Source organism: Betta splendens, chromosome 8 (genome assembly GCF_900634795.4).
Source record: "Betta splendens chromosome 8, fBetSpl5.4, whole genome shotgun sequence".
NCBI classification, from domain to species: domain Eukaryota; kingdom Metazoa; phylum Chordata; class Actinopteri; order Anabantiformes; family Osphronemidae; genus Betta; species Betta splendens.
Genome location: NC_040888.2, coordinates 4784577 through 4812490, shown reverse-complemented (window position 1 = coordinate 4812490; position 27914 = coordinate 4784577). Strand labels below are relative to the sequence as shown.

The following is a 27914-nucleotide window of genomic DNA, read 5'->3' as shown; positions in this document are numbered from 1 at the left end:
ACCACCAGCTGAGGGTGAAGCTGCGCTTCCTGCATGAAGCACGTGTTGTATGTTTACTCTTCGCCTGCTCCTCCTGCATACGAGCCGTTCTTTACGCCGTGAAAGCATCTACTTTGACACGGAGGTGAGCCTCCTCTGTGGCGCCGGGGCGACCGTTACTATGGCGACAGGATCACATACCGCTGAGGCCAGTAATGGACGTGTGCAAACGGGACTCTGCTGTTGATGTAATGCAGCGTCTGCTGCTTCTCGCTCACCTCGAACTTCTGCCGGAGCTCCAGGTTGATGTCGTCCACCTCTGGGATCGGGACGTTGTAATATTCTCCCTCCTCTTGGTTCAACATCTTGTACCTGGAACACATGACAAACGGAGAAACACGTGCATTTATTACCTTCTGTGCTCTCGTCCTACGTCCACCTACACGGCTGCATATCTTTGTGTTTCTGCACCCCTTCGATCATGAGTCGCTCGGAGTGTTTGCAGGTCTGGTCTCTGTCAGCGGTGCTTCACGCTTCACTATACTTCCATTCTAATGTACACATCCACTGGCAACTTGTTTAGAGGCCTAAAGCAGTAGGTGCCGTGTGCTGGTCGGTGCCAGCAGTGACGGTGACGCACAGGTATCACCTGGAGTGGATCAGGCTCAGTTTAGGCTGCAGGGCAGTGGAATGATAACATGGGATGAGACAACGCAGGTGGACCAGGACAGAGTAATGGGGCGGTGGAACTTGGTCCGTGAGGTCTATCATTGCTCCTGGGTTTTACGTCACATGCTGATGGTACAGTAGCTGCTTAAAGGCCATTTTAGGAATGGTGGAAGAGGACTGACCAGCCACACGTGGGAGCCTTGATGAGCTCGGACACGCCGAACGACATGGAGCCCATGAAGTCGTTCCTGGTGGTCCGGTCCCAGTCCCACACCTCGATGGACAGGCGGCGGTCCTTGTCCGACGCCTTCAGCTTACTGAGCACACACACGGGGGGTGGAAGTGTTAAACATGCGCACAACACGCCGGCGGCGTCGCACACAACGGCCTGACTGAACTCACAATGTGAAGGACTCGTTCCAGCAGGGGTTGAGGGACGAGCGGATGGTCCTCGTCTTCTGCTTGGTCTCATTCTTGGGATCTGGAATGAGCTTGAGTTTAACATAGGGGTCTGACAAGCCGTTTGGATCCATGGGAATCAGGTTCCTGGCTTCACCCACTAGGAGAAAGGAGAGAGACGCGTGCATTGGTCTACCGTATGGATCCATGGGCAGACTGACGCATACAACACAACACAACCGTCAGATCAGGAGCCGCATATGCTGGAAACAGGCGCCACCAAGCAAAGCATATTCTCAAAATTGACTTGAAGTTGACAGTGTGAAACAACAGCGACGGGATTGTAACACTGGTGGGTGTCAGGGCGCACGCACGCGTACCATCAAATAAAGTCTGTCTCGCACCGAGGATTGTAGATCGGGAGCGTGTGAATAAGACAGGAAGGCATTCTCTTGGTTACAGGTGCAATAGGTGAGCAGATACTGTGAGGGAGGTGTGTGGTTCCCCGTGTGATGACGGCCACATGGAATAAAAAGAGTGCTGTAGCATGGCAACGGGAGGGGGGGGAGCGGGGCACCTTCACCATGGTGACGACATGCATCGTCGGTACCCGGTGGTCCGGCTCCACCGCTGCCCCACTTAGCAGGAGCCCCGGAACACACACAAACGGCAGCCGGTCACATGAATGAAACAGTAAGTGACTGAAGAGCAATTAAGACGAAAGCTGGTGAATAGGCAGATATAAGTGGAGACGCCAGAAAGCAGTAGAAGACGACGGACGGAGAGAAGACAGAGGATCGTCCTCTAAAACTTCATTCATCTGCTTCTTATAATGGTAACACACAAAATGAATGAAGGGAGCCAGAGTGAAATTCAAACAAGGACACTCTTCATTAAAACTGTACAAATGTAGTTTTTACTCTAAATATAAATATTTCAGGGTTGAATACAAGAACCACATAGTCACTGCAGCGCAGACTGAGCTAAATATGCTAACATTTACCGTTGGATGTGAAATAACTGTTGTTTGTTTTGTTTTTAAAGGTAATAAATAAATGAAAATCTGACAAACTAAGATCAACTAATTGGAAGGAAAACCAGGGTGTAATGGTTTGTCCCCTCCATCACAGAAAATTAATTTGATATGGAAAATAATTCACAGGATTTTCTAAAGTCATCACGAGGGAAAAACCACAAATTGCCTGATTGGAGCATTACAGGCTTTGGTGCAGTAGAGGGCGCTGCAGGCCTCTCATTCAGATCACCAGCTAAGCACCAGTGTCAGCAGCTCCTCCGTGAATGTGTTGCTTCTCACTTAACTCCTTATCCAATCTGATATCTCTGCTACCCTTACAACCCCCACCCCCTTTTCCTGGTGTTTAGTCTCTCAAGAAGCAGATCCCACATCCTCTCATCCACAGTAAATCCTGCCCTCTGCCTGCTGTGGCGGCGTTAGAGGCATCAGTCGCTACCATGGCAACGCAGGCGCCAAACAATGCAGAAGCAACTTCTAAGCCTGTAAATATGATAATTAGATCGATACATATAATATAAGATTATATACACGTGCCAATGATGTGACTTGTATGAAACAGAGGTGCGTGTGCAACTCACTGTGCATGCTCCCCCCTCCCCTGCCTACCTTGACACACACAAAGAAACCATCATCATCATCATCAACAACAGTGATCAAGGACCATCTCTGCTGTCTGTTGTTGCTTAGATACAACAAGAGCTGCTTGATTTGCTGTATCCTCCCCTCCTCGCGCCTTATGAGGTAGTTACCAGTAAAATTAGAGTGTGTGTGTGTGTGTGTGTGTGTGTGTGTGTGTGTGTGTGTGTGTGTGTGTGTGTGTGTGTGTGTGTGCATGTGCGTGTGTGTGTGTGTGCATGTGCGTGTGTGTCTGTCTTTATGGCGCTTTGGTGGTAAAACAAACATACAGTAAGTCAAAGTCTACATCGTGCTTCTGTTGCCTGATCAGCTCTATTATCATGACACAGTGCAGGAGAAGCAACACTCTCTTCACGCTGCAGCTATTACTGTATGTACAGTATGCACTGGTGCAAAAACGATGGAACCCAGCATCAAGATGCAATGACAAGGGTTGTTTGTAATGATGAACGTTGTTTCCCTCATCTACTCAAATGAAAAATGACACCAAACTAAACAAAACTCTCCATACGTTGTGCTGTGCTGCCAAATAGTGAACCAATTATCATATCTACTACCTACAATTCAAATGAGATGAGCAACATAAAAAGCACAAAAAACATCTATGATCTCCTGCATTCGAACTGAATATTTGCGGAATCAAATACGCCCCAGCTAAAAGCGACATCATCAGGATCCCGGGGCGTGTGTGTGTATGTGTGTGTGCGTGTATGTGTGTGTGTGTGTGTGTGCGTGTGTGTGTGTGTGTGTGTGGGGGGGGGGGGGGGTTGACTGTGTAATCTCCTGAAAAGGCTTTGAAATTCAAATGTTGCATAACAATGCCATGTGCAACCAATAACTGCCTGGTAATCTGGGAGGGAAGCGGCTGCGAGGCCGAACCGGGAGCTGGATGGCTCCCTGCTGTGCGGCGTCAGGGATCTGAATGCAGACATCACACACACGAGAACTTAGAATCTATTCCTGGTGGAGGTCATTAAAAAAAACTCCATCTAGTGACACTGAGCCTCTTTTCAAGCTGCCTTTAAACATTTTAATTAAAAAATATTTTTCAACACTGTCTCGGTCATTAGGCCGCAGCAGCGTCGTCTGATCAAACAAAAGCAGCAGCGAGATCCGCGGAAACAGATACGAGACGAGCAGCTCAACTAAAACCTGGGTTTCACTCGCTGGCCCACAAAGAAGAATAGAAATATCTGTTCAAGCTCATGCGAAAAACAGGATCACCCCGTTTGAGGCTGTGTGTGTTATAGTCAAATAACCCCGTACAGTACGATGCTGAGTCTGGCTCTGGTCTGGAGCTCCTTTACAAAGCGACATTAGCTGCAGAAAGGTTCACTTCATGGCGTACAGTCCATCCATTATCCTAACAACCAGCGCTGGAGCCAATCGGTGCAGGAGTAAGAATTACCTTGACATTTTATTAATCAAAAGTCATACATCAGGACTTTCAGGCCCCATAAAGTCAAACGAATGCACAGATAGCTGAAAAACTTTGGAGTAAAAGGCCTCATATCCGTCGGCTGGCTTTTGTTTGTCCTGTGGGACTGATGGAGTTATGTGTTGTGTCAGTGGAGGGAGAAATTCTTGTTCCACTGTGCTTTAAACCTGAGGCAAGGATGTCAAAAGGCGGAAATCTCACCCCGATTAAAGCGCAGCGCGCTCACTTCAGCCCTGTCCTCAAACGCCCCGCGTGCCCGTGTGTTGGGAGGTTACGGAGCGGCGTCGAGTCCCCAGAACCCCGAAATAAACGCCTGCTCGTCGGCTATTTGTGTCACTTTAGGTAGTGATGCAGACGGATGAGTAAAGGGGGGAAGACGCAGGCCAAGCAAAGCAAACAAAGCCGAACCAGAGAAGAAGAAGAGGACGGGAGCGGAGAGAGAGAGAGAGAGAGAGAGAGAGAGAGAAAGAGAGACAGAGAGAGAGAGAGAAAGAGAGACAGAGAGAGAGAGAGAGAGAGAGGAAGAGAGACAGATAAAGAGAGAAGAGAAGAAGAGAGAAAGAGAGAGAGAGAAAGAGAGACGAAGAGAGAGAGAAGACGAGAAAAGAGAGAGAGGAAGAAGACAGAGAAGAGAGAAGATATTAGATATAATATCTCATAATATATATCTAATATATATCTATCTAATATCTATATATATAGAATAGATATACATAAGAGATTCATAGTAAGATATACATATACCTATCATAAGATAAATAGATAATATCTTCTTATACTTCCTCTCATACATACTTCCTCTTCCACTCTCTCCGCTCTCGCTCCTTATCTCCTCTTCCTCTCCCTCTCTCTCTATCTAATCTCTCTTCTTCCTCTCTCCTCTTCTCGCCTCTATCTCTCTCCTTACTTCACCTCTCTCCTCGCTCTCATCCGCTCTCTCTCTCTCCTCTCCCCTCCCTCCTCTCTCTCTCCTCTCTTCCTCTCTTCTCTCTCTCTCCCTCTCCCTCTCTCTCCGCTCTCTCTGTCCTCTCTCTCTCTCCTCTATTCATCTTCTCTCTATAAGAAACTCAGTATAGATGAGAGGAAGAGAGAGAGAGAGAGAGAGAGAGAGGCTTCTGTTGTCTTGGCTCAAGAGATTGAATCACGTTCACGGTGAGCCACAAAGGCCGGCCACTTGTCCGCGGGAGCCGGAGGGAAGCCGGAGAACAGGCTGAGGCTCCGCTGCTCAGACCGCGGCCACAGAATCAGCCCCAAACGCCGCAGAAGTGGCCCTCCTCCATTGTTCTCAGCATCGATCTTTATCTTTACCTTATTCTCTCCCTTCCCCAGTCCCGAGCTTTGCCTTCGCCACGGGTTCACTTTCCTCCTCTTTCAATTACCTGGACCCGCGGCGTCTCGTTACACCGCACTTATTGACTTTTCCACACCAGGTGCTCACAGAGAAGAAGAAGAAGTCAGACTGAGCGTCTGCTCTGTTTAGGACTCGCGTCACTGCAGCTTGCAGCAGCTTCTTACCATTCATATGAATGAGCCTCTTTATTAGTCTTACATTATTGACTTTTACTGTTTAGTAAAATGCTCTCCTTTGGCTCAAATGGCTTTAAAGGTTCCGTCTGTTGGTTCGACAGAGTCACTGAAGATCAGGAGCTCCGCGATGAGGCGACAGCCGACAGACGTCATCGCTTACGGCCGCGTGCGGCGGTGGCGGCGGCAGGTGGTTCAGAGCAGACTGTCGTATGTCGTGTGTGTGTATGTGTGTGTGTGTGTGTGTGTGTGTGTGTGTGTGTGTGTGTGTGCGTGCGTGCGTGCGTGTGTGTGTGTGTGTGACAGCACCGGGGCAGAGAGGGAGGCATGCGGTAACACAAGCCTCCATCAACGCGTACATTGGACGTCTTCCCATCCAGAACACTGTACACAAACACATTCCTATGACGGCTGTGTGTTCGTATATCAGTCTGTTCTTATGCGTTGTTTCAGGACCAAATTAGAAACTATTCATTGCCCCAGCGAGTAGTGCGTGGCCAGCACTGCCTCGTGTTGCAGTGTGTTCATAACGCGGGGGGGGCTCTGGAAGTCACCCAGTCATCACTTCTCTCGCTGCCAAATGGGTTGTAACAGCAGAGAGTTCTCTGCTCCAGGTGCTGCTCCTGACTGACAGGATAATTTGGAGGTGTTGAAAAATACACTCACACATGCAAAAGCACAGGTCACGGCGCTGACACAGTTCCAGTTGTCGTCAGAATCAGGTTTCTGTCCTTTCCTGACTGTGGTTTTAATCAGTTTGGAGTCAAGAGAGGTTTAATTCCCTGCTGCTCATGTGAAACCTTCACTTGGTCCAGAGCTGAACAAGCGCCAGGCAGCTGTGGGTCCAGTTAGAACCTGGGCTGGGCCGGTTCCAGCCTGGACACGCGCCCGCTACCATGAGCCGCTAGTTGTATTTTCAAGCATATTTTTCTCCTAAATCTTACTTCAAAACTCTAGGCTGCGATGACAAAGACATGAAAAGAGGAGAAAAATGAAAGACGCTGAGCACAATGAGAGCAGCAACAATAGTCTCTGTGTCCTTCCAGCGTCCCTGAGGATGAGGCCACAGCTGCAGTCCCAGCAGCCACACACACTTCCAAACACACCTCAGAACGGCGGATTGTGAATGACATAAAATAACTGAAATGCATTTGAATGGGCTGAGAACGAACCCTGTGACAGTCGAAGCTTGAGCCCCACTGACCTGTGACGTGAAGCCTGTCGCCGCTGACCTCAATCTTCAGGAAGAGGCGGCCTCGGCGCTCCGTGTGGTCGGTGCCGCACAGGCTCGGCACGTTGACCACACACTGCTTGTGGACGTTCATGTCGCAGGCTGGAGAGACAGAGGGTGGGAAAGAAAAGGCCCTGAGTTGATCCGCAGACGGCGCCTGTGAGATCTGCGGGTGAGTCATGGCCATGGAGGGGAGGCGGCTCGGAATAAGCGGGGCTTGTTGCACTTTTTGCGGGATTTCCTGAGACTCGTGTGATGTGAAAAGGTATTTTTAAGAAGGAAATGCAGCTGAAGCACCGGTCGGTGTGGGCCGGGGCGCCAACCTGGGTAGGAGATCCCAGAACCCACTAACAGCAGAGCGCATCGGAGCGTTCACATGTTGAAATGTCCCACGCAGCCATGAAAGAAAACCTGTACCAGGGTTTTCTGCCGTTCATTTACCTGTTCGCCATGTTTACACTGACAGCACCTTCACTTCCCTGAATAAAACATCACCATGGGGCGTTCAGGGCCTGCACGACTCCTTAACTTTCTATTTAGACATCCATGATTCCAACCCGTTTTAGACACCGTTGTGAACTAATCCCAACATAAACTCAGAGATGCTACCGTATAATAGCGACCCTCTGTCCCTTCCTGCGTCTAACTGCCTCTCCAACCACGTCTCCCTCCCCTCTGTTCCTCCTCGCCCTTCGCGTCGCCTTCCTCCCTCCGCCCTGCAGGCTTGTCAGGCTGCGATGACGCGAGGATGCCAGGCGAGATAGAAGATGGCGGCGCCGCCAGTAATATCCATTCGTTCTGGTTTGCTCCTGTTACCATCTGCAACGAGGCCGTCACCAGGGCCCCACAGATGGATGGACGGAGCAGGATGGGGGGGGGGTGGAAGTAGGAGCGAAAGAGACCCGGGGGCAACAGAGATGATGTACAGGGAAAAGACTAAAGGGGCGAATAATGACTGATAAAGGAGGAAGAGTGGGGTTGTCCACACACAGATACACATTGACTCCAGTCCCATCTGCTGTAGGACGCGTGCACTCACTGTCGCATTTCATCCCTTGGTGGATGAGTCCGTACAGCAGGGAGCCACAGTGGTCGCAGAAGGTGGGGCTGCCGTACGAGTGGATCTTGAACTTGTGCTTGCTTCTGGGATCCTGGGAAAAAATAATAAAAAAGACGACAACGCGGATGAGCCCGGAACATCTGTTCAACACTCTCCTGCTTGATGCCTCCGTTAGATGTTAATGCAACGAATGCTTGTCAAGAAATACGCACGGTGGCTGAAAGTTGAAATACATCCGAATAGCAGAGCGAATGTCAGGCACAAACACACGGGTTGATGCGCTGCCACTGTTGATCTTGGCCTGGAGCATCTGGAGAAAAACTCTGAGCTAATGAGAGACCAGGGACCCAGGTAGGATTCACACTGCACCACTACTGTATGAAACACATGCACCGCCAAGTTGCACCCACTGGAAATGCATTCAGATACAGCGTTTTCTACAAACAGAGAGGGAAACGCGCCGCACGCTCCATGACGGGAGACACAGCGACGAGCAGCGGAGGCCTGCGAATGGGTGAGGAGGGTGAGGAGGGGGTGAGGGTGCGATCGGCACGGGAATGACTCAGCGGCGCCGGGAAAACTCTAATTAGCATGTGGTGTTTTGGGGACGCTCGCCAGCTCCTCCTCCTTCACCCTTTTCCCTCTAAGTCTCTGGAGAAAAGCTGGAGACCGCTTGCTTTTACGGCCAAATGTTCCGTGCCGTACGAGGAAGCGTGAAGACGTGATTGTGTGCAGCCGTCGGCTCCTTGTGCACGTATGACTGCACGTTTCCGCCTTTGTTCCGCCCTTTGGCTCATATCAGAGTCTAGTGTTGATGCAACGGAGGCAGAAGCAAAACGGATGAACTGCTCAGTCACGTCACACACACAAACCTCCGACGATCGTTGTTAAAACGTTACAACAAGCCTGGTTTAAACTGCTCAGGCATCAAACATATACATCACTTGCTGAGGGAGATAATGAATTTTAATATAAACACAATGTGAGATGTTTTGCATTATTATCAGCCAGTTTCTTTCTTTTGTTTTGATTATGTATAAAACATAATATTATGCATAATATTAAACACGAACACTGAAGAGGCAGAACACTTGGCAGCTTTTGCTGTGGCCCACGCTGCCACATTGAACGTTTTGGTGAAGTGAATGCACACTGGTAGGTTTCTCGAGGCAGAGTCCTGATGTTGATGATGTCAGCTGATTTTTAATCTGGATCTGTTGAAGCGAGGCCGTTGGTTTATCGTTCAGAGCCCTCACGCGGCGCCGGGCAGAACCCGCTGAGGCGAAACCCGCAGGGGAAGCTCGCCCGGGTGCAAGCGAGGCGAGAGAGGACGCTCCTGGCGAGCAGCGAGGCCTCTCACCACTGGAGGTAACAGAGTCTGATGGAGGCTTCACGTCTGGGGTTAATGAGTCAACAGGCATCTGCTACATACATATTTAAGCACGCGTTCCTATTTTGGAGCCTGTGATCTTGATGCTGACGTGTCTCCAAGCATCTGAACATAACCAAGCCTGTGACTTCCTCCTTTTCAAAAAGAGAAATCATCTCTTATGCAGATTCTTAAAAGTTGAGTAAAACATTAGTTAAAAAGAACAGGACGGAACTTTTTGCGGGGAAATTTAGACACAACAAATGTTCAGACTGAGCGTGCAAACAGATTGGATGATTAAATTGCTTAAGTGATTTGAGGCAGCTGAGATCCAACAGGGTTTTTTTAATTTCCTGATAGCTTTTGTTTTTGAAAGTCAGTGGAACAATTAATGCATAAAAAAACACAGAAAAGTCTGCGGAGACGGTGAATGAGGACAAATGGAGAGCAGCTTAATGAGATCGTGCTCACGTTTCTGCAGGCTTGACGAAAAGAAAACTAATGACGACCGCGACGGCTGGAAAGAATGAAGACCGCGCATGGGTGGTTTGAGGCTGAGTTATTTTCTATTGACAGTGTAACAACTAGATTTGTCAAGCTGGTCCAAACACACTGCCCCCAGCCTTGACTGAGTGACCTGCAGTGGTGGAGCGCCCACACAGAGTTAAGTGTTCACAGGCAACTGATTGGTTTGGTAAAATATGGAGATGCTGAGAAAGAAGAAAGACGATCAGCAGGAAAAGGAAAATAGACAGTGACAGAGTGTGTGTGCGTGTGTGTGTGTGTGTGTGTGTGTGTGTGTGCGTGCGTGCGTGTGTGTGTGTGTGCGTGTGTGTGTGCGTGTGTGGTCGTGCGTGTGTGTGTGTGTGTGCGTGTGCGTGTGTGTGTGTGTGTGTGTGTGTGTGTGTGTGTGTGTGTGTGTGTGTGTGTGTGTGTGCGTGTGTGGGCGGAAGGCATCAAAGTGAGACCAGAATCTCCAGGCCAAGTGTTGACACTTTGCACAGTCAGCTGAGGCAGTGGAAACGACACGCAGGGAAGTGACAGCTTCACCTGACAGACCTGCAGTTTCCTTCCCAGAACAGGAAAGTGTTGAATCGAGTCAAATTTAAGCTAAATACAAGCACTATCACATTCACCAGAGTGAGTTCAGAGCTTCTTATTTGTTATCAGACGCTAATGAGGCAGGTGGAGGTGGAGCAGGTGAACGCCTCAGCTTCATTCAACGCGTGTGGAGCATTCGGCCGTGGACCTCACAGAAGCTGGTCCGTCTTCTGACGCGGGTAAAAACAATGATAAAGCTGTGAGTCTGTGAAAGAGAGGCTGGAAAGCGCTGACACATCAACAGCAGACGGCTGCAAACCATGAATCTGAGGCAGGAGCCGCGTTAAGAACAGAGCAATTACCTGCCGACGGTCAGTTCTGCTGCTGTTGTTTCCAGCTGACATTTCAGCACCGCACACGTCTGAGTGTGACTACGTTAGCTACCTTCAGCCTCATCAGAGTCTTTACATGAGCGCTGCAGCCGGTGTGTGCCTCGTTACGCGCCGCGCTGATTTACGGCCTGTGCACCGGCCGCTCGGCGCAAACGGGGAACTCGAAGCGCTGGCATTTACTGTACGTGGGAAAGTTCCAGCGCATCACGGGTTCCCGTAAACGCACGTCTCGTATATGTGTCATTTGTCGTGCGCCTCCTCTGATTCGACGCCTCGTTGGTGAATTAAACATGAAAAGGCATTAGGATATCAAACACGCCACACACACACACACACACACACACACACACACACACACACACACACACACACACACACACACACACACACACGCACAGAGGCAATGAATGGGATCATTAGTTAGAGATGGTGCACAGAGCAGTGTTCAAAAACACGGCATGATTAAGGGATATACTGACTCTTTTCATCATCAGATCTGTTGTCAGGTGTGGAGATGCAGCAGCTGCACTGAAAACACACACCAGTGCTAAAAGAATACTCCATGTGTTTCATGGCTGTGTTGACAGAGGCCAGGGTTTCTGACACCCAGCACCACATTTACAGTTATTCAGGCTTACGTCCACTATTTTATATTCTTGTGTCTGCGAAACAGTAATACTGTAGTACCGTGAAGTAACGGCTAAAGGAAGTACTGTGTACAGCCTAGTACTTCATGCACCCTGACCCACACCGAACCCAGCAGCCACAGGTGTGGGGTCCTTAATCCTTCCCCGTTGCGCTCTAATTAACAGCGAGAGGATGGATCCAGTGTTCAGATGCACCTCTGAACAGCGCACGCCCTTTCATCACGACCCAACTTTCATCATCAAACGCTGCGTTTAATTAGGCTGACGGGGACACGAGGCTGCTTTCCTATGCAGTCAGACAGGTGAGCGTGTGTGTGTGTGTGTGTGTGTGTGTGTGTGTGTGTGTGTGTGTGTGTGTGTGTGTGTGCGTGCGTGTTCTCGCCGATAGGCCAAGTGGGACTCTCGACCCTCGAGGTATCGTCGCTTCCCGGGTGCCCCGTCGTGTGATGGAGGTCTCGGCGGCTGCTGTTGTCGTCCTCCATTAGGCGCCAGCGGCGGCGATCTCTCTATCTTTGCTCGCCGATAATTGAGCTAAATGGCTGCGAGAGAGGCCGAGCCGGTCAGAGTGTGGCGGCGGGAGAGTCCCACTCACTCCAGGATTCGCCACTGAGCGTACAACCCACCGAGGCAACACACGCGGCTGCATTTAATAGACAAACACATCATTTACCACATAATGTGGTGCACATAAAGCGCAACCTCTTATAGACAGACCTACTTTAAACCCAATCGCAACCTCGTACAGGAATGTATGATGAGTGCTCTTGCAAAGTCCACAAAATGATGATTTACATATAGTCGACCTATAAAATAATTACACAGCAGGACAGTAGTGAGTGATCGTACATCATAGAGTTTCTACTTAATAAGCATTTCATAGGGGGAACTTGTTTCTAAAAGTATTAAGACTCCTCCATGTAATTATTCCACAGACTCTTCTAAAATAGCTTTTATGATAGATCCTCCACACGACGCAATTAATCCCCAAAGAAGAAAACCTGCGTAGGTTCCATTAAAAACTATCACAACGTTACAATTATGTTATTAATTGGTGCCATTACAGACATGACTTCAGCGCCTGAGGCTTTGGAACGTCATTGTCATAGTCACATGAATAAAGTCCAGTCGAGGTTGTGTAAAATGAAGTCCATCGGGCAATTTATGAGGCTGGAACTGAGCTCATTGTGTTTCTGCTGTGTTTTCTCTCCACGACCCAATTAGATCACATCAGAGTCAGGCATTAACTGGATATTAACAAACACATGTGGACAAAAGTGAGAAAAACCAGCAGACGTTTAAAGATAATGAGGAAAGGACGGCCAAGGACAGAATCACTGCCAGCTGATGTCTTTAAAGTCTCAAAGTCTTAGTCACTTCTCCAGTATTTCTGCCGACTCGTCTCAGTTCGGTTCAACGCTGCATAATTACACGCGCCTTTCGTCGGTAATTACAGAGTGTGACGTTTCACGGGAGGCAATAAAAGCGCCGCCACGCTGTCAGAAAAGTTTAATAATTTTCCAGGTCATCTATTACCCACTCGCCTTCCCATAATGCTTTGCAGCGGCCCCCGTTTTGCCCCCGGTTCCCCTGGTGTGTTTATTAAAGAAACCTGAAGAAGCGGCTGTTAACATACCTGCACGTTAATCACTGCGACATCCCCACGGAAGAAGGAGGACAGGCCCCAGGTGGACCCCCCCCCACCCCCCCCCCCCACCCCCCCCACACACACACACACAAACACACACACACACACACACTAGATTTAACCAGAGCACTGTACACCGACTGTACAGCTCTTACACACCTACAAGAAACTCAAACCAAACTCATTTTACTTCAATTACACCCACGTTGAGTCTGTTTACGCTCCAGCTTCGTCTTGTTGGTGCCCACTTGAGGACGGTTGTCATAAACACTATGATTAGCTGGATGCTAATGTGAGGCTGTGTGCCCGAGCTCCTTCCCCGGACTCGATCCGGTTGCTCTGGGGCGAGTGTGCATGCGGCAGCACCTGCAGCCTGTGGAGCGACAGGGAGCTGAAGCTGCAGCACAGTAACTCAGCCGCCGCTGCAGGGATAATATAGAATCTGATTGATTACAGTGTGTTATAGTCATGTTCCAGTGGTTATTATAGATATTAGTTTAAAGACAAACTGACTCATCTTTGCTGTTTGTTTTTTCCTTGTGATTTGTAAGAGTGAACTGCATAAATGGCCGTTGTTTCTGACTCTGTTTTGATCGTCTAATTGGCCTGATGCAATTACTGTGTAGGCAGCCGCTGAAAATGGATCATAATAAGCAGCTCAGCAGCAGGAGGTTTAAAGGTGCTGCCTGTTGCTATGTCACTTTTGCGATTTAAGCCCAAGCGTTCGCGCTTCGGCTTCTAGCGGCTACGTTTGCGTTATGCTGCGGCCATTTTGTGTTAATGGCTCCACCTGAAAGATCAGCCTCACGTCTACGGTTCAACAGCTTCTCATTTGTGTGACGGTGCAAGAGAAACTTCTCCACATGTACAACTTTCTAATCTCTCTGTGGGTTTATTTTTACCAGGCTGCGTGACACTGAAGGATGATGCTCATACATCTGGGTGACCTCAATCGGATTTGAAAAACACTGATGTGGGTTTGCAACACCTGCACACACACACACACACACACACACACACACACACACACACACACACACACACACACACACACGAGTGTCACTTGCAGGCGATAAAATTGTATTTGGGCAACTCCAGCAAGTGAATGTAAAATGTGTCAGATGTGAGTGTGAGCAGATGTTGCGGTGTCCTCCGTCCTCCTGCTACATGTGTCCCTCTCTCTCTCTCTCTCTCTCTCTCTCTCTCTCTCTCTCTGTCTCTCTCTCTCGCTCTGTGGTGTGATGTCATCTGGTCATAAACCCTCTGACATTCAGTCGTGCGGGTGTGTTCGGCTCCGTTGATGCGAGTGTGTGCGTGGACTGATGCCCTGTCGCTGGCAGAGCCGCCGTTTGGCCCCCGGCGATTCTGTCCGGCGTCCAAACGGCAGACGATTACGGCGACGCTGGATTTGCGGACGCGAACATGTGTCCCTGTTTACATCTCTGCTGTTACATAAGCAGCGCAGCTGCTCGGTGTCCCTTTGTCTTTCCTTGGTACGAGACCTGAAAATGTGGCTCCGCTCCTGCCACCTGCCACTGGGGTCCATACTGTGCTGTGTTGTACTGTGTTGTACTGTACTGTGCGGTACTGTACTGTGCTGTGCTGTACTGTGCTGTACTGTACTGTGCTGTACTGTGCTGTACTGTACTGTGCAGTGCTGTGTAGTACTGTACTGTGCTGTACTGTACTGTGCTGTACTGTACTGTGCTGTACCGTGCTGTACTGAGAGCTTCACGATCATCTGGGAAGGATGAAGCAAAACATTAACAGCTGGTTTGTCAGTGAGCTGCTAATCCATGCAACGCTGGAGATATGGGGACGTCCTCATATGGCTCTTTCATACGCAATATACTCTGATGATTACAAAGGACAACATATAGTATTACTGATGATATAAGACGGGATAGTCTTAGATAAGAGGGGCTCAAATTCACTAGGAATGTATTTATATTATGGTAATGTGCAAAACTAAAGCTTTCATTTATCTGTTTGCATCAGAATGATTGGTTTGTTTTTGACCTTTTCCCAAAAAGCTTTATGGTAAAATAGAAGCAAATCAGTCAAATTTTTTTTTTCCTCTCCTATTGTACGATAACTGAAAATCCAACGCGTCCACGTTCCCGTACAGCGTTGCTAAGACATGTACCTGTAGGTGACCTGCGGCATTTACATCACAGAAAATAACGAGCACATAAAAATGCAGCAGCACACGTTTAATTAACCTTCCCATGAACACGTGGACACATGATTATGTCACACGGCCCCGTTAATACGACCAGGAACAAGCAATTGATCATTTGATGCATCTGCGCCGACTTTTCTGTGGTCAAGACGTTCAGAGGATATTAGAGGGCCGCGGGTTTGCGCTGATCTATTCTGGTCAGGCTGGGCGGCTCAGACAGGGCCGACTAATGATCCGATGGGCTCGGCCGCGGCAGGAGGGATCAGTGACAGCTTAATGAGGCCACAGGCCCTCAGTGCTTACAGACACGGCGAAGGCGGTGTGGTGGGAGACAGAGAGCGGCAACGCGGCGATGGAAGGAGCCGATAGATGCGCTGTGAAGCCAGACAAAGAGGGGAAGAAGCAAGGAAACCCAGACAAATAAAGAGAAAACCCAAGCATGGCGTAAGGTGTCCCACTGATCCTCCCACTCATGACACCCTTGGGTTTCACTGCATGTGTGTCAACTTGTGGACCCCCCCCCCCCCCCCCACCCCCCACCGGTTTACTGATCAAGAAGTGGAGTTTGTGTTTTTTGCCTCCCATTCGTCCTCCTCCTCTTTCAGTGAGTCACCGGCAGCACTGGTGACGGAGGACTGTCCCTCATCCCTCGTTGCTGTTGGAGACGGAGGCAGCGCAGGGTGCAACGCAGCCTGACCTTCATCAGCAAAGCCACAAAAGAGGCACGAGAGGTGGGCGACGAGTGTGAACGGAGGTCAGGAAACAAAGGAGCGAGTGATGGAAACATTAACACATACTATATTTACCTATTCATTAAAATTTCCCTGTTTAATAAAGTTGCATCCTATCCTTTTTTACTAGTAGTAGTACTTGTAGACCCCTGTGGAGAGATTACTGTATAGTTTAGAGATACAGTGGTTCAAAGCTTTTTCGATTTTAATCGAGATGCTGTGGAAGTTACTTTAGTGAACAAGAGGAATATTTAAAGAATGTTTTCAGCTGTGCACTCAAGGACACTCGATGACTGGACTGTGACAAAGACACAAAAGAGAAGAAGAAGACAGAAAATAATCGGGACGCATGACAAGAAAGCAGCGATGCGGTTTTCACTTTGAAGAACTTTCCTCTGTGCTGTGAAAGGAAGGCTACAGGCCATGGCGGCTCCTCCCGTCACTGCAGTTCCTTGTGTGGAGACAGTTTGGAGTCATCCGCATGCTGTAAATACCTACATGGAGCCGCCCGGGGGACTCAGCCGAGAGCCTTGAGGTGCGGCTTCTTATCGAGTGGAGCATTACATCATCTGGAACCGTCTGATAAACCAGCGAGTGATGACAGGAGGGGAAAGGGTGAGGAAGGAAGATGGGAGGAGAGGCGAGGCGGCGTCTGGAAAGTGCTCAAACTTCTCCAAAAACGACACGCGACAGCCTCCGCTCATTCGCTCGTCAAGGCCTTAAACCTATTTTACGCGAGCACGTGGACACAAATCACACAAGTGCGTCCCGGCTGAATATGCCAGTCTAACAGGCAATGTACTCCGGAGGTGAACGAGGGCGTCCTCGAGGCGTTGCCATGGCAACCGTCATAAACGCAGCATCAGTCACTCGCCTTTTGAGTCCATGCCTTCCAGTGCAGCGTACAGGTGAGCATCTGGCTGCTCACACTCACATGTGTTTGAGGTGTTTAGTCAACTGCCGATTCTGGCCTAATGTTCTGCGCTGGAGCAGATTAAAGAGCGGAGCAGCTGTGCGGTCCGTTTAGCCAAATCTAATGGTTTTGTTGTATTTTGCGAGTAAGCTCCTCATTAGAGAAAATCTGGTGTTCTCCAAATACATTAAAACGTCCACTGAGCAAATGGATGGAGGGTTGAGTGGCCAGAATACTGGCTCCGGCCGCCTCTCTCTGTTAAAAGTTCCTGCAGATGTTTCCAGTTGTTCCAGCGCCTCTGACGTCGCTCAGCCGGGACCAGGCGCCTTTTGGCCCGTCGGGTCGCGAGGGAAATAAACACGTGTTATTAGATTGAAATGCGGCCACTACCCGCTCGGTGGCCCACCGCCTCCACCCCCCCCCTGATGACATTAAACACTGAGCTGCCTCTGCCTCCAGTCGGAGGAATAGGTCAGCTCCCTGGCTGTCGTCTGCCGGCAAACACACACTGTTTACCCGTCCGTCTCTGATTACACACACCGACATGAAGAGGCTCACACATACCTATGCACACGTATAACTCACCTGGTGCTCCAGCTCTATGAATTATTCATGAAACTCCAGTCTGATAAATTCAATTGCGTGACTTGATTATCCCGAAGTGCTCAATAACACCACATTTATAATTTAGCCTCGGTTAAGCCTTCATTAGCCTTGATGGGGGTTTCAGAATGAGTAATGTTGTTTATATCTCCTGTACCTTTATGGTTACGGCCACTGAAGGGAAGGCTCTGGTCAAATGAGCCCTGCTTTCGCATTTATTTGAATGGTGGTGATGTACAAGATACAAATCACAATCAGTTATGAAAGCATCAGTAAAATTTTAAGATGCTGTGGTGATTTTGTCACAATTAAACTTCATTAGATTCCAATGAGACTGGCACATACCCCCAAGATAACTATATTACAGGATCCCCCTTCTTTCATGTGCTGCACAGAAACGTTCTGCAAAGAGAGACGCAGAAAAAAAGCAAACACTCCCACTTTGCAGCTCCTGCTGACCAAATGCTTTTTGCACAGACACACAGATTAAGACAGGACACATCTGCACTGCGTGTGTGTATGTGTGTGCGTGCGTGCGTGTGTGAGACTGTCGAGAGCTGTGCTTATGACAGCAAAGCGCCTCCCTGGTCAGACTTTGCTGTGAGGCCTAAATGACAATAAAAAAAAAATGCAGAACCTGCAGAAAAGGAGTCATAAACAGAAAAAGATGACGGCAAAGGAAAGGGCCAACGGAGGAGGGATGAAGGACGCTCACAGCTTCAGCGATGCCTCTTTGCACAGAGGATTACAGATACTGTACCTGACCTAGTGGTACAGGCTCAGTACAGTATGTTGTTATTAACAAACAAATGCAGACGTCATCTCGTTTAATTTTCATTTGGATTTCGCTAAAAGCCAAAGAAAAGCAGACACAGCTTCTGCAGTGACATTTAAATAGGCAGTGAGCACACAATAAAGCTTAATCTACCTCTGTTATCCATAATCTCCGTGCACTCCGAGGCATTGTTATGCACATTAATCATCAACGACGAAGCCCCAATTTGAGCTTTATGAAATTATACCCGGCAGCGCGGCGCTTCTCTGGGGCCGCCATTAGGATCCTAAATCAGGTTAGGCGTGTGGTGCGCTTCCTCATCTCAAGCCGCTCCCAACAGGCCACTCCGAGGCGTTCACCTGCTGAGCGCGCCGAGCGCTTCGCGTCTATTCGTCTTCCGCACTCCGCCTCGACGGGGAGCGGGATCGCGCGCCGTCATTAGTCTGTCTGCGGTAAACGAGCCTCCATTCACACGGCAATTAAATCCGGCGAGGAGCGATTTCACGACTGGAATGACTAAAGCGTTGTGGATGTGAGGCGCGAAGACAAAAGCTCCCTGTTCTCTGAACGGAGAGGCCGATAGGGATCGGGGCAATTCGACACCTGACACGGGGTCAGTGGACGCGTTCATCCCACTGACAGGGATCCTGGGCAGTGACGAGCGCTTAAACAGGAGACGGGAGGTATTTGAACTCAAAAGAGGTCAAAAAGCCTGCACTGAGGTACAGTCAACATGTCAGAGAGGCTCCGCTGCTGAGGAGTCCACCGTTCTCAGCATCCTCTCTCCACAGCGGCTCAGACTGACGTTTCTGGGGCAGCTATGGGAGTGCTAGTGTGGGAGAACGAACCTCAGCACAGAAAGGTGGGATTTTAAGTTCGGTAAAAACACATGACTGTGTGCTGTCTGCTTCTTTTGCCACCGGTGGACCTGCCTGTGGTGGTGGAAGCAGGTTCCTTCCTGTGGATTCTCAGGTCTTCCCAGACCAGATGGTTTAAGTACAGTAGTTCCTCCATGTTGTGGGTCTGTCCCAGAACCTCCTGGTTCAGAGGCCGTGAGGTGTCCTCACGGCAGCAGACGGCCCCAAGAAGAGTGGCTCCACAATCAGCCTGCGACAGAGGTTTGTAATTGTCCCCTTGTTGTTGTCTGACGGTGCATCAGAGGAGATTAGGAAAAGGGATAAAGGACCCGAAAACGTTTGGACGAACCAAATGTGAAGAAAGACAGCAGATGCAACTGGCGGAGAGAGAGAGAGGAGCCGCTCGCCCACATTGGCACACACACACGCAGCATACGGCCCGGCAGGAGGCACACACACACACACACGCACACACATGCACACACGCACACACATGCACACACGCACACACACACACACACGCACGCACACGCGCACACACACACACACACACACACACACACACACACACACACACACACACACACACACGCGCACGCACGCACACACACACCCTGTGCTTCCACACACAACCCTCCCACCCCATCGTTGCCTGACCTCCAGGTGATCGCTCCTGCCTCTATCGGCCTTTCGAGCGTCTTTTAAAGACAAAGACCTCAGGTGCAGACTCCTCAGCCCTGTAGTAGATTTGCTAAACTCCTCCTGATGTAACCTTAATGAGAAGCCCAGTACCCGCACTTCGAATTCCCAATCTGTCTCTGGCTTAATGTCTTCATTTCTTGCTCTCATTGTCTTTATCCCCAGGAGACTTTCCCTCTTTTCTGCAAGCCTTTACTTTTACAGCCAGAAAATGTCAGAACACACTCACTTCAATTTTAGCCTCCACTCCTCATTAGACCTACACTAGCTGGACATAATTGGGATGCGGTGCAGGTCGAGTTTACAGTAAGATGAAGAACCAATATCTGTTTATCTATAAGATTATTGAGTCTTAATTAGCCTCAAAAACAAATGCATTAGTCACGCTCGGCTGGAGAGCGAGACTAAAAAGAAGTGTTTGTGCATTGGTTCTTTGATTGCTTAACCTAAACGGGGTTTGAAGCCGAGCATCCCGTGTGTAACATGCTGGCTGTGTGGGCTGGAATGAGGCAGCAGCTTTAATCATTGCACGTCCACTGACATTATGCTGCTTTCTGCTTTGCCTATAACTCTTCACGATTCTTCCACTTTATTAGCGCTGGAGCAGTCGGGCCCAGCTGTTATTGAAATTGAAATTCCCCCGTAAATATCCTCCATCTTCTTAATAGCTTTACGTGTGTTCCTTCCTCCCGTACTCAGTGACCCCCCCCCTCCTCTTCCTCCCTCCAGGTCTTTAGGGTTTGTTCTGGCAGAAGGCTTCTGTCCTCGTCCGCCCGGTCTTAATGAGCCACGCTGTTCATGAGCCGACAGGAGGAGCATCATTGCTGAGCGTGCGCTGATATAACGTAGGACATGCTACATGGAGACACACGTGTTACATAATCGCCAACAAAGCAAAGAGGTGCTAAACGTCGGATGTAGGAGAACCTGCACTGCCACAAAAATCCACACACACATCACAGCAGTTGTGTAAATCCTCATACAGGAGGCATGGGCTTCACCTTTATGTTTTCAGGTGGGTACTTTTAGGAAATTGGAGATGTGAAACGCTTGTATTTTCCTGATATTTGGGTCTGTAGTGGTGCAGATTCCTTCACGAGGGCACGAGGAGGAATCCGTCCAGACTCCTCTCTGTCGTGGACTGTTACTCCCACCCATTACTCAGCGTGCTGGCTGGACCGAGCAGCACGTCCAGCCAGGGACTGATGGCTGCCAAGTGCTCCACAGTGAACCACAGGAGGTCTCTTTTTCCAGTGGCTATTATAGTGTGGAAAGAATGGGCAGGGAAACGGGCTATATACAGTAAAAGGTGATAGATAATAGTTGATATCATCCACATGAGACTTCAAGCTTCATTCTTTTTGACATTTATCAACACAATAACTAATTGATTGGACCAAATAGTGACAGATTGCTTGACAGCTCCACTTTGCGCTTATCTCGTGTGACGCGGGTACGATAAGACGCGACAGGCGCCAAAATGCCAGCTGTGAGAGACGAACGGCTGCCTATTGGCCCACGGGCCCAGACCGGCTCCGCCCACCGCCGCGATGGAGGCAGACGTCTGCAGAATTCAGCCGAGGGCGTTTGGGCGAGGCGGCCATTTCCAGGCGCAAGTAGAGGCGAGTGACAGATAAGAAGGGGGAGAAACCTGAGGTGAGGAGCGGCAGATTGGGAGCGAGAGTCAAGTGTTTTCCCAGTCTCTGCAGCACAGCCTGGGGACGGCCGCGCAAACAATGTTCTTCACACTCCAGCGTTTAGCCGTGCTGCATGGAAGCAACGTGTGATGTTTTCATTTGCACAGTAAAAAGAGCCTGTCTGACACTATTGTGCATTATATCTGTGTGCACTCAGCCTGAAGCGATAACAAGGCAGAACGGCCGACCGCAGGACGCTCAGGCATCGATCTGCTCGATCACAGGCTTCTGGAGAAGATACGTGACAGCGTCCCAACAAGCCCCAAAACACAGCGGCTTACGCAACTGTCTGAGACCGATAACTGCAGATTGCTCATCAGTAATTAAATCATCAAGCAGTCGCTAATATTTTCCAGCTGCTATTATACACTGTGGTTTAAACTGTTCGTAATAACAATATGACAGACTTCACAGAAAGTATTGTGTATTCGCTGCTTTATTCCTAATTTGTGTTCAGAATAAATAAATAATGAATCAATTGATTTTGGATGAGACAATAAATGATAAATATTAATTTAGACTCTCCCACTCATCCCAGTTCTCTGCCCAGTCTCTCATCCAATGAAAAAACCAAATATTCGTAATAAAAACTGATACATTATTTTATACAATTTACTTGTTTGTAGTTCTTGCAGAACTACCAAGCAAATACAATATATATTTAATGATTATTATTATATTATTATATAGTGGAAACAGAGAAATTTCATGCACCATATTTTACCTTTCGCTTTTTAAAGAACATTTGCTCAGTGTGATGTATAAAAGTCAAACAAACAATCAGCTGTGACACAGTTAATGCACAGGAGCAGTGAAGTGAGACTCTGGCTCAGAGTCTAACACCATAAATAAGCCAATAATTTGGCAACAATTATGGGATGCATTTGCATGGATTTCCTTCCACTGAGAGCAATCTGTGTAAAATTGCCACAGGCTGCGTCAGTCTGGGACATCTGCTCGGCCTAAAGCAACCTTGTTTACTACTTAACAGTCAGACAGATTGTGATTTTTGACTGAAGAGCCGCCTCATGTCCACAGCGCCTCAGTGTAGTGGTCTTACATAATCGCAACGTCTGTAATCTAAAGGGCCAATCTGTTCTCTGCGTCAATGACACACAAACTAGTTAGCGCCTTATACGTTGTGTTGCGTTTGCACCATGCAGCACATGTACACCCTGTGGAGCTGTAACCTGTTGTGCACCTTGTCCCATCAGGCTGCTGATGAGCTGCTGGGACAGCAATGGCTCGAGAACTGCAGGCTAATGGTGCGAGGCGGAGGTTACGGATGCTAAAGCACGCTAAGAGGCTAATGCGCGAGTACCGAGGCTCTCCGGTACGTCACTGGACCGTCACTGGGGAGGGGGGGGGGGCGAAAAAGGCCGCTCTCAGGTGACTCATGTTCATTTGTGAGTTACTGCGTAAGAGGGATGAGAAGACAAAGCAGCACAGTTTGCAGGGGTTTATTTCAGCACCTGTCACTGTCAGAATGATGCAGAAACATGCAACGTCTCGGCTCTTTTCATCTGGCTCATTGTGACAATCTCTCTCTCTCTCTCTCTCTCTCTCTCTCTCTCTCCAGGTTGACAGAAGGCTGACGACAGACGACAGGTACTGTTGAAGGCAACAGACCATAAACCCTCAGCCATCTTGATTTTCTGCACAGGTAAGTGGAACATCAACAATCTGAGCTCTGCAGGGGGTTCAGAGCAGGATCTGATTGCAATTGTGCCGTTGGTACAAAATAGCCTCCATAAGACTGTGTCATTTGTTTTAATTAGATGGGAGGGTTCTCATCTGTGAGTTTTTCAGCTAAATTATATTCAAGCACTATTTTACCTTGACCCCATCCTGGGCAACCTTTGCATCATCTGCATAGAGAGTGATAATATTCCATTGGGTTTAAATGAATGAAATGAAATATTACACTACATTTGCAGTTCAGTAATAAACTTAAAACCCTTTTCCTGTAATTGACGGTAAAATACAGTCTAGTTTGTGTTACTGTAGATCCACTAACATCAACAAGGGAAGACATTTCTCACTTCAGGGGGATTTTAAATGATTTGTGGGCATCAGACAGATAAAAATTTGTCTTCTTTGCCAGATGCTACAGTCGAGTCTGCAACATTGAAGACGCTGGAGACTGGGATTAGGAAAACACACTGATGTCTTCAACTTCTGTAGCCAAAACATTTCCACAACAAATCATGTTCATCTTGAAATTCCACAGAAATATGCAAGCTATCCGAGCCATCTTGAAACAGACATGCAACACTGTGCAGCCATGTTGTTAATGAACAGGGCAAAAGACAGATGGTGTAAAAGAGGATTTGCCAGCGAGAGTAACAGCAATATACTCATGTAATAATAATCTAATCTCCCCAGTCAGGCTGGCATGAAAATGTAACCCAAAAGCAGGAGGATTTAAAAGGGAGTTGATCTGGTCAAAGATCTGAGCCTATTGGTTGTGATATTGTTTCTCAGAGGATGAGTCACCTTCATTCACTGGTTGCAGAGATCCTTGACTGATAATACAGCGCTGTTTGCCACCTACGCTGCCCAGCGTGCTGAATGAAAAACAGAAAGAGGAGCGAGAAAGAGCGCTTTTCACTCACACGCTAACGTGAACGTGTCTCTCGCTCGTCCCCCCCGGTGTCGCTCCGTGAGCGGAACAAAGCATCTGCAGGACGCGTGACGCCATCGGCGGCCGGCGCCAGGGTCGCTGCCGGCCCACGGTGCGACGGGACCGAGCCCTAAGCCAGAACCGGGGCGTCATCGCACCGCGCTGATTCAGAAGCTCAGGGGCAGAGATGGAGGAGTGTGGATGGAGCCATGGCGAGAGAGGGGTGGGTAGGTGTTCGTGAGTCACTGTCACATGCTCCGAGGCTAGACAGAGAAGCGAATCAACAGGTCTGACTCCCAGCAGAGATACGCAATAAAGCCTCAGAGACGCATGAGAAGGGTTGTTATTATAAATACATACAGCGTGAGAGCGAAAGTAAGAAAACACACAAATGGACGGACGGATGGAGCCGGGGAGACGCGCAGTCGAATACAAAGCAGACCAGGAGAGACAACAGGTCCTGGAAGGAAAAATAATAATTCTTTAAAAGGACACAAGGTCTGCTCTCCCGTTTTCTCCTTTTTGTTTCAGGTTTTGGAAAACATGAGCGCTGGTTTCAGTTCTGGCCCCTTGAAGCCTGTTGCATGAAGCATGTAGCCTTGACCTCCACCTCTTATCTAACCAAGCACAGACGGAGCCCTGGCCTGGAGGGAAGAGAGGACCGAGTTCAACTGGATGCACTGGAACCAAGGCCAGTGGGTCCCGGGGGGCGGAGAGGTCACGTTCCATCACTGATAACGCACCGCCCTGCTGCCCTGACAGCGCTACAGGAGCTTCACGGGAAAGGCTAATGTTATCACACCTCATGTGTGGACTCGCTGAGACTCTGTCTATACAGTATCATTATTCGAAAAGAGAGATTTTCCAGTTTGAAGTCTGTAAAGGTAGTGAAGGGTGAGATACCAACACGCTTAATCCTGTGTTAAATCAAGCACACACCAAAAGCTAAATGGTCCTCGTCCGATTTAATCATGACCTGAATTATTCATGTGTATTTCATTCATCTTAACATTTTACTCTGTAGAGCATCTATTAACATTCATGTTCAAAATTAAAGCAGCAAATTTAAAAACCTCCACATGACAGATCCTCACTTCCATCCATTCTGGTTCTAATCAGGAGCCGTAGTAAAAGAGCCGTGACGCAGGCTATCTGTCGTACGTTCACGGATGCTGCTGCAGCTCATACCAGTAACAACATTACATACACAGTAGTTACTCACATCTGTGTCGGGACCTTTGTCCGCTCCAGGACAGGAGAAGCTGACGAACTCGTGGCAGCGTTTGTGAACCACAAAACAGCAAACTGAGGGAGAGAGAGAGACAAGACAAGTTTTACAGCAATCGCTTTATAACAGCGGCTCATAAAGCGCATTCAGCCTCCAAATCTGCCTCTTGAGGGAAAATATAAACAGACAGCACATAAAGATTCTGGTTGTGTCTTCTATCATCTGTCGACTTCAGTGTGAGTATCTGTGATTTTAAAATGCAGGCAGACAATCAGATCCAAGCGCCCACACAGAAAACGTCCCTATGTCACAGTGTCGTCTGTAGCTCTCGGCTCCTTCCAGTCTGTTGGCTTGATGCTGTTGCATCACCGTCCTCCCATGAACTGGGGGCCGGCCCCCGTCCAAGTGTCGGCTGACACGACACCTGACGTCAGCTCCAGTGACATTTACATTTGGACGTTGCCGCGTGGACGTCGGTGACAGCTAGAACGCAGCAGAGCTCTCGCTCTGCGCACCCAACCGCGTTTTTTTTCCCCCCTGCCATTATTTGAAATTCCTCGTTCCCTTTCTTCTTCCTCTTCTTCTTCGTTCTCACACAATCTGTCTGCCTCGCTCATTGTCAAGCTGCCGGCTTGCTCGTGTGCACTTCAGAGCTCTCCCACAATCGCATTTGTGTGATTTCTATCTGTGATTCTGCCAGCGGAGTCGCGGTTGCCAGACAATCTGATGGGCATTGGTTAAACAAAAGAAATGAATTTATTGAATAGTCCAGGAAACAGCAGGGGTCCTGACTGTCCAGGCAGAAGGCTGCACTGTGCCATGACGCCTTCATAACTGACAGAAATGAATCTCTATGTGAATTATTTCACATAACAAGCAGGCATCTTCACTAAACACGACTGCACTTCCATGTCTGGAGGTTTAGTGCTGAGCCAGTAGGAATTTATCAAGAAGAAACGATGCATGTGGAATGAAAAGCTCAGCAAAAAACAGTAGTGCACCGTGATTTATGTCAAGTGCCATTTGTTCATAATGCTCCGTGAACAAATGAACCAAAACACAGGCGTGATATAGATGCAGCTCCAGAGTGCAACCGTCAGGTTTCTCTCCTCAGCCCACTTATGTTACGTGAATCACGGGTGTAATGACGTCTGTACTTCTTACTCGCACCGCCTCTGTTCGCCGCTGATCTCAGAGCAGCTTGAGCCTCGGTCGCTGGTGCGGCGCTGAGCCGAGCAGACGTGACACTGATCTGGGTTCAGAGGTGAAGGACGGCTGTGAGATTGATGCGAGAGAGACCTACTCAAGACAGAGAAAGTGTTTAACTGTATAATCCCTGGCGCGCGCGCGCGCACACACACACACACACACACACACACACACACACACACACACACACACACACACACGCTAATCTAAAAGCTGAAGGCGGACGCCGATATGATGCAGCAGCTGAAACACAGGCACCGCGGGCGCTTACGGGAGGCTACACGCACCAATCAGGAGGAAAGCTGCGAGGACACTTCTCTCCGCTTTGGCTGACTTAACCAGAACCTTTCTCCACATGATGAGATGACGGGAGCTTACGTGAGGAGGGCTTTATGGCCACTTTAATAAATCTTTTGGATGACTCAGGCGCACGGATCTGACACGGGAAACTCGCTAGTAAGAAGTGTGGCGTGGTTCTCGCAGGGGGAGCTGTGGGAAGCAGCAGGAGCAGAGGTGACACAGTGACATATTGTATTGTCAGGCATATTATGATTAATTACTGTGGGCTTTGTTTTACCGGCTTAATTGCATAAGCACAGAGATAACAGGCTTTGGCGTTACAAAGCAGCTTACACAACACAAATGCCTCAGTGAGTATATATTACATCCTACATTTCCTTAGTGTCTGTCTCCACATCTAGGCACTTGGTGGCACTTCTTCATCCACAATCCTATCGCCTCCACCTCTGATCTTTGAAAATGTGGATTTAGCCCCGGCTAAGATGGGGAAATTGGTCATCTACCGAGCCCGGGTTAATAGAATTATGCTGTTGCCCAAAAGCAAGAAAGGCTCTGAGTGCTCATAAGCAGAGACCAACTCAATACCCTCCAGATTTGATTAATTGATCCAGGCCCCCACGGTGCATTCGAATGCAAAGAGAAGGGAAGCATCGATCCGACATCCACAGGAGGAAAAGCTAAAGTCTGAAAGAGATAAATAAGAAGCAAAAGGCGAAGGGAGCAGATCCAGAGGGGCTCGGGCTCCTTTGAGAGAGCCACTGTAAACCGCATCTAGATCATTTTTAGTGTCAAAATATTATCGAGATGAGTCTGGGCGATAGCTTTGTTTGACGGAAAAATGACGGATGACGAGCGCGAGCTGTCAGGAGATTCTGCACAAATTCTTCACTGCACTTCTCCCCCTGCCTTAATGTAAACACAGAGAAGAACAAGCTTCCTCCCAAACAGTGTGACGGAGGTGTAAAATGTCTGCTTCCCCCCTGTTATGACTCTGTGAGCTTTCATTGTCATGTCAAGCCAGAAAATGGAAA

General features: G+C 48.8%; 1 protein-coding gene across 2 annotated transcripts in view; it reads right to left on the bottom strand.

Annotated features, from left to right (window-relative positions):
• Positions 1 to 27914, bottom strand: part of prkcab (protein kinase C, alpha, b) — a 50736-nt gene that overhangs the window by 8749 nt on the left and 14073 nt on the right. For both annotated transcript variants that reach the window (XM_029159095.3, XM_029159096.3), the window contains exons 3-8: positions 25369 to 25451; positions 7952 to 8063; positions 6886 to 7014; positions 1051 to 1207; positions 831 to 965; positions 258 to 351 (exon numbers count right to left, since the gene is read on the bottom strand). In XM_029159095.3, the coding sequence (XP_029014928.1) occupies positions 258 to 351; positions 831 to 965; positions 1051 to 1207; positions 6886 to 7014; positions 7952 to 8063; positions 25369 to 25451 (710 nt within the window). The remainder of the gene's footprint in view (positions 1 to 257; positions 352 to 830; positions 966 to 1050; positions 1208 to 6885; positions 7015 to 7951; positions 8064 to 25368; positions 25452 to 27914) is intronic.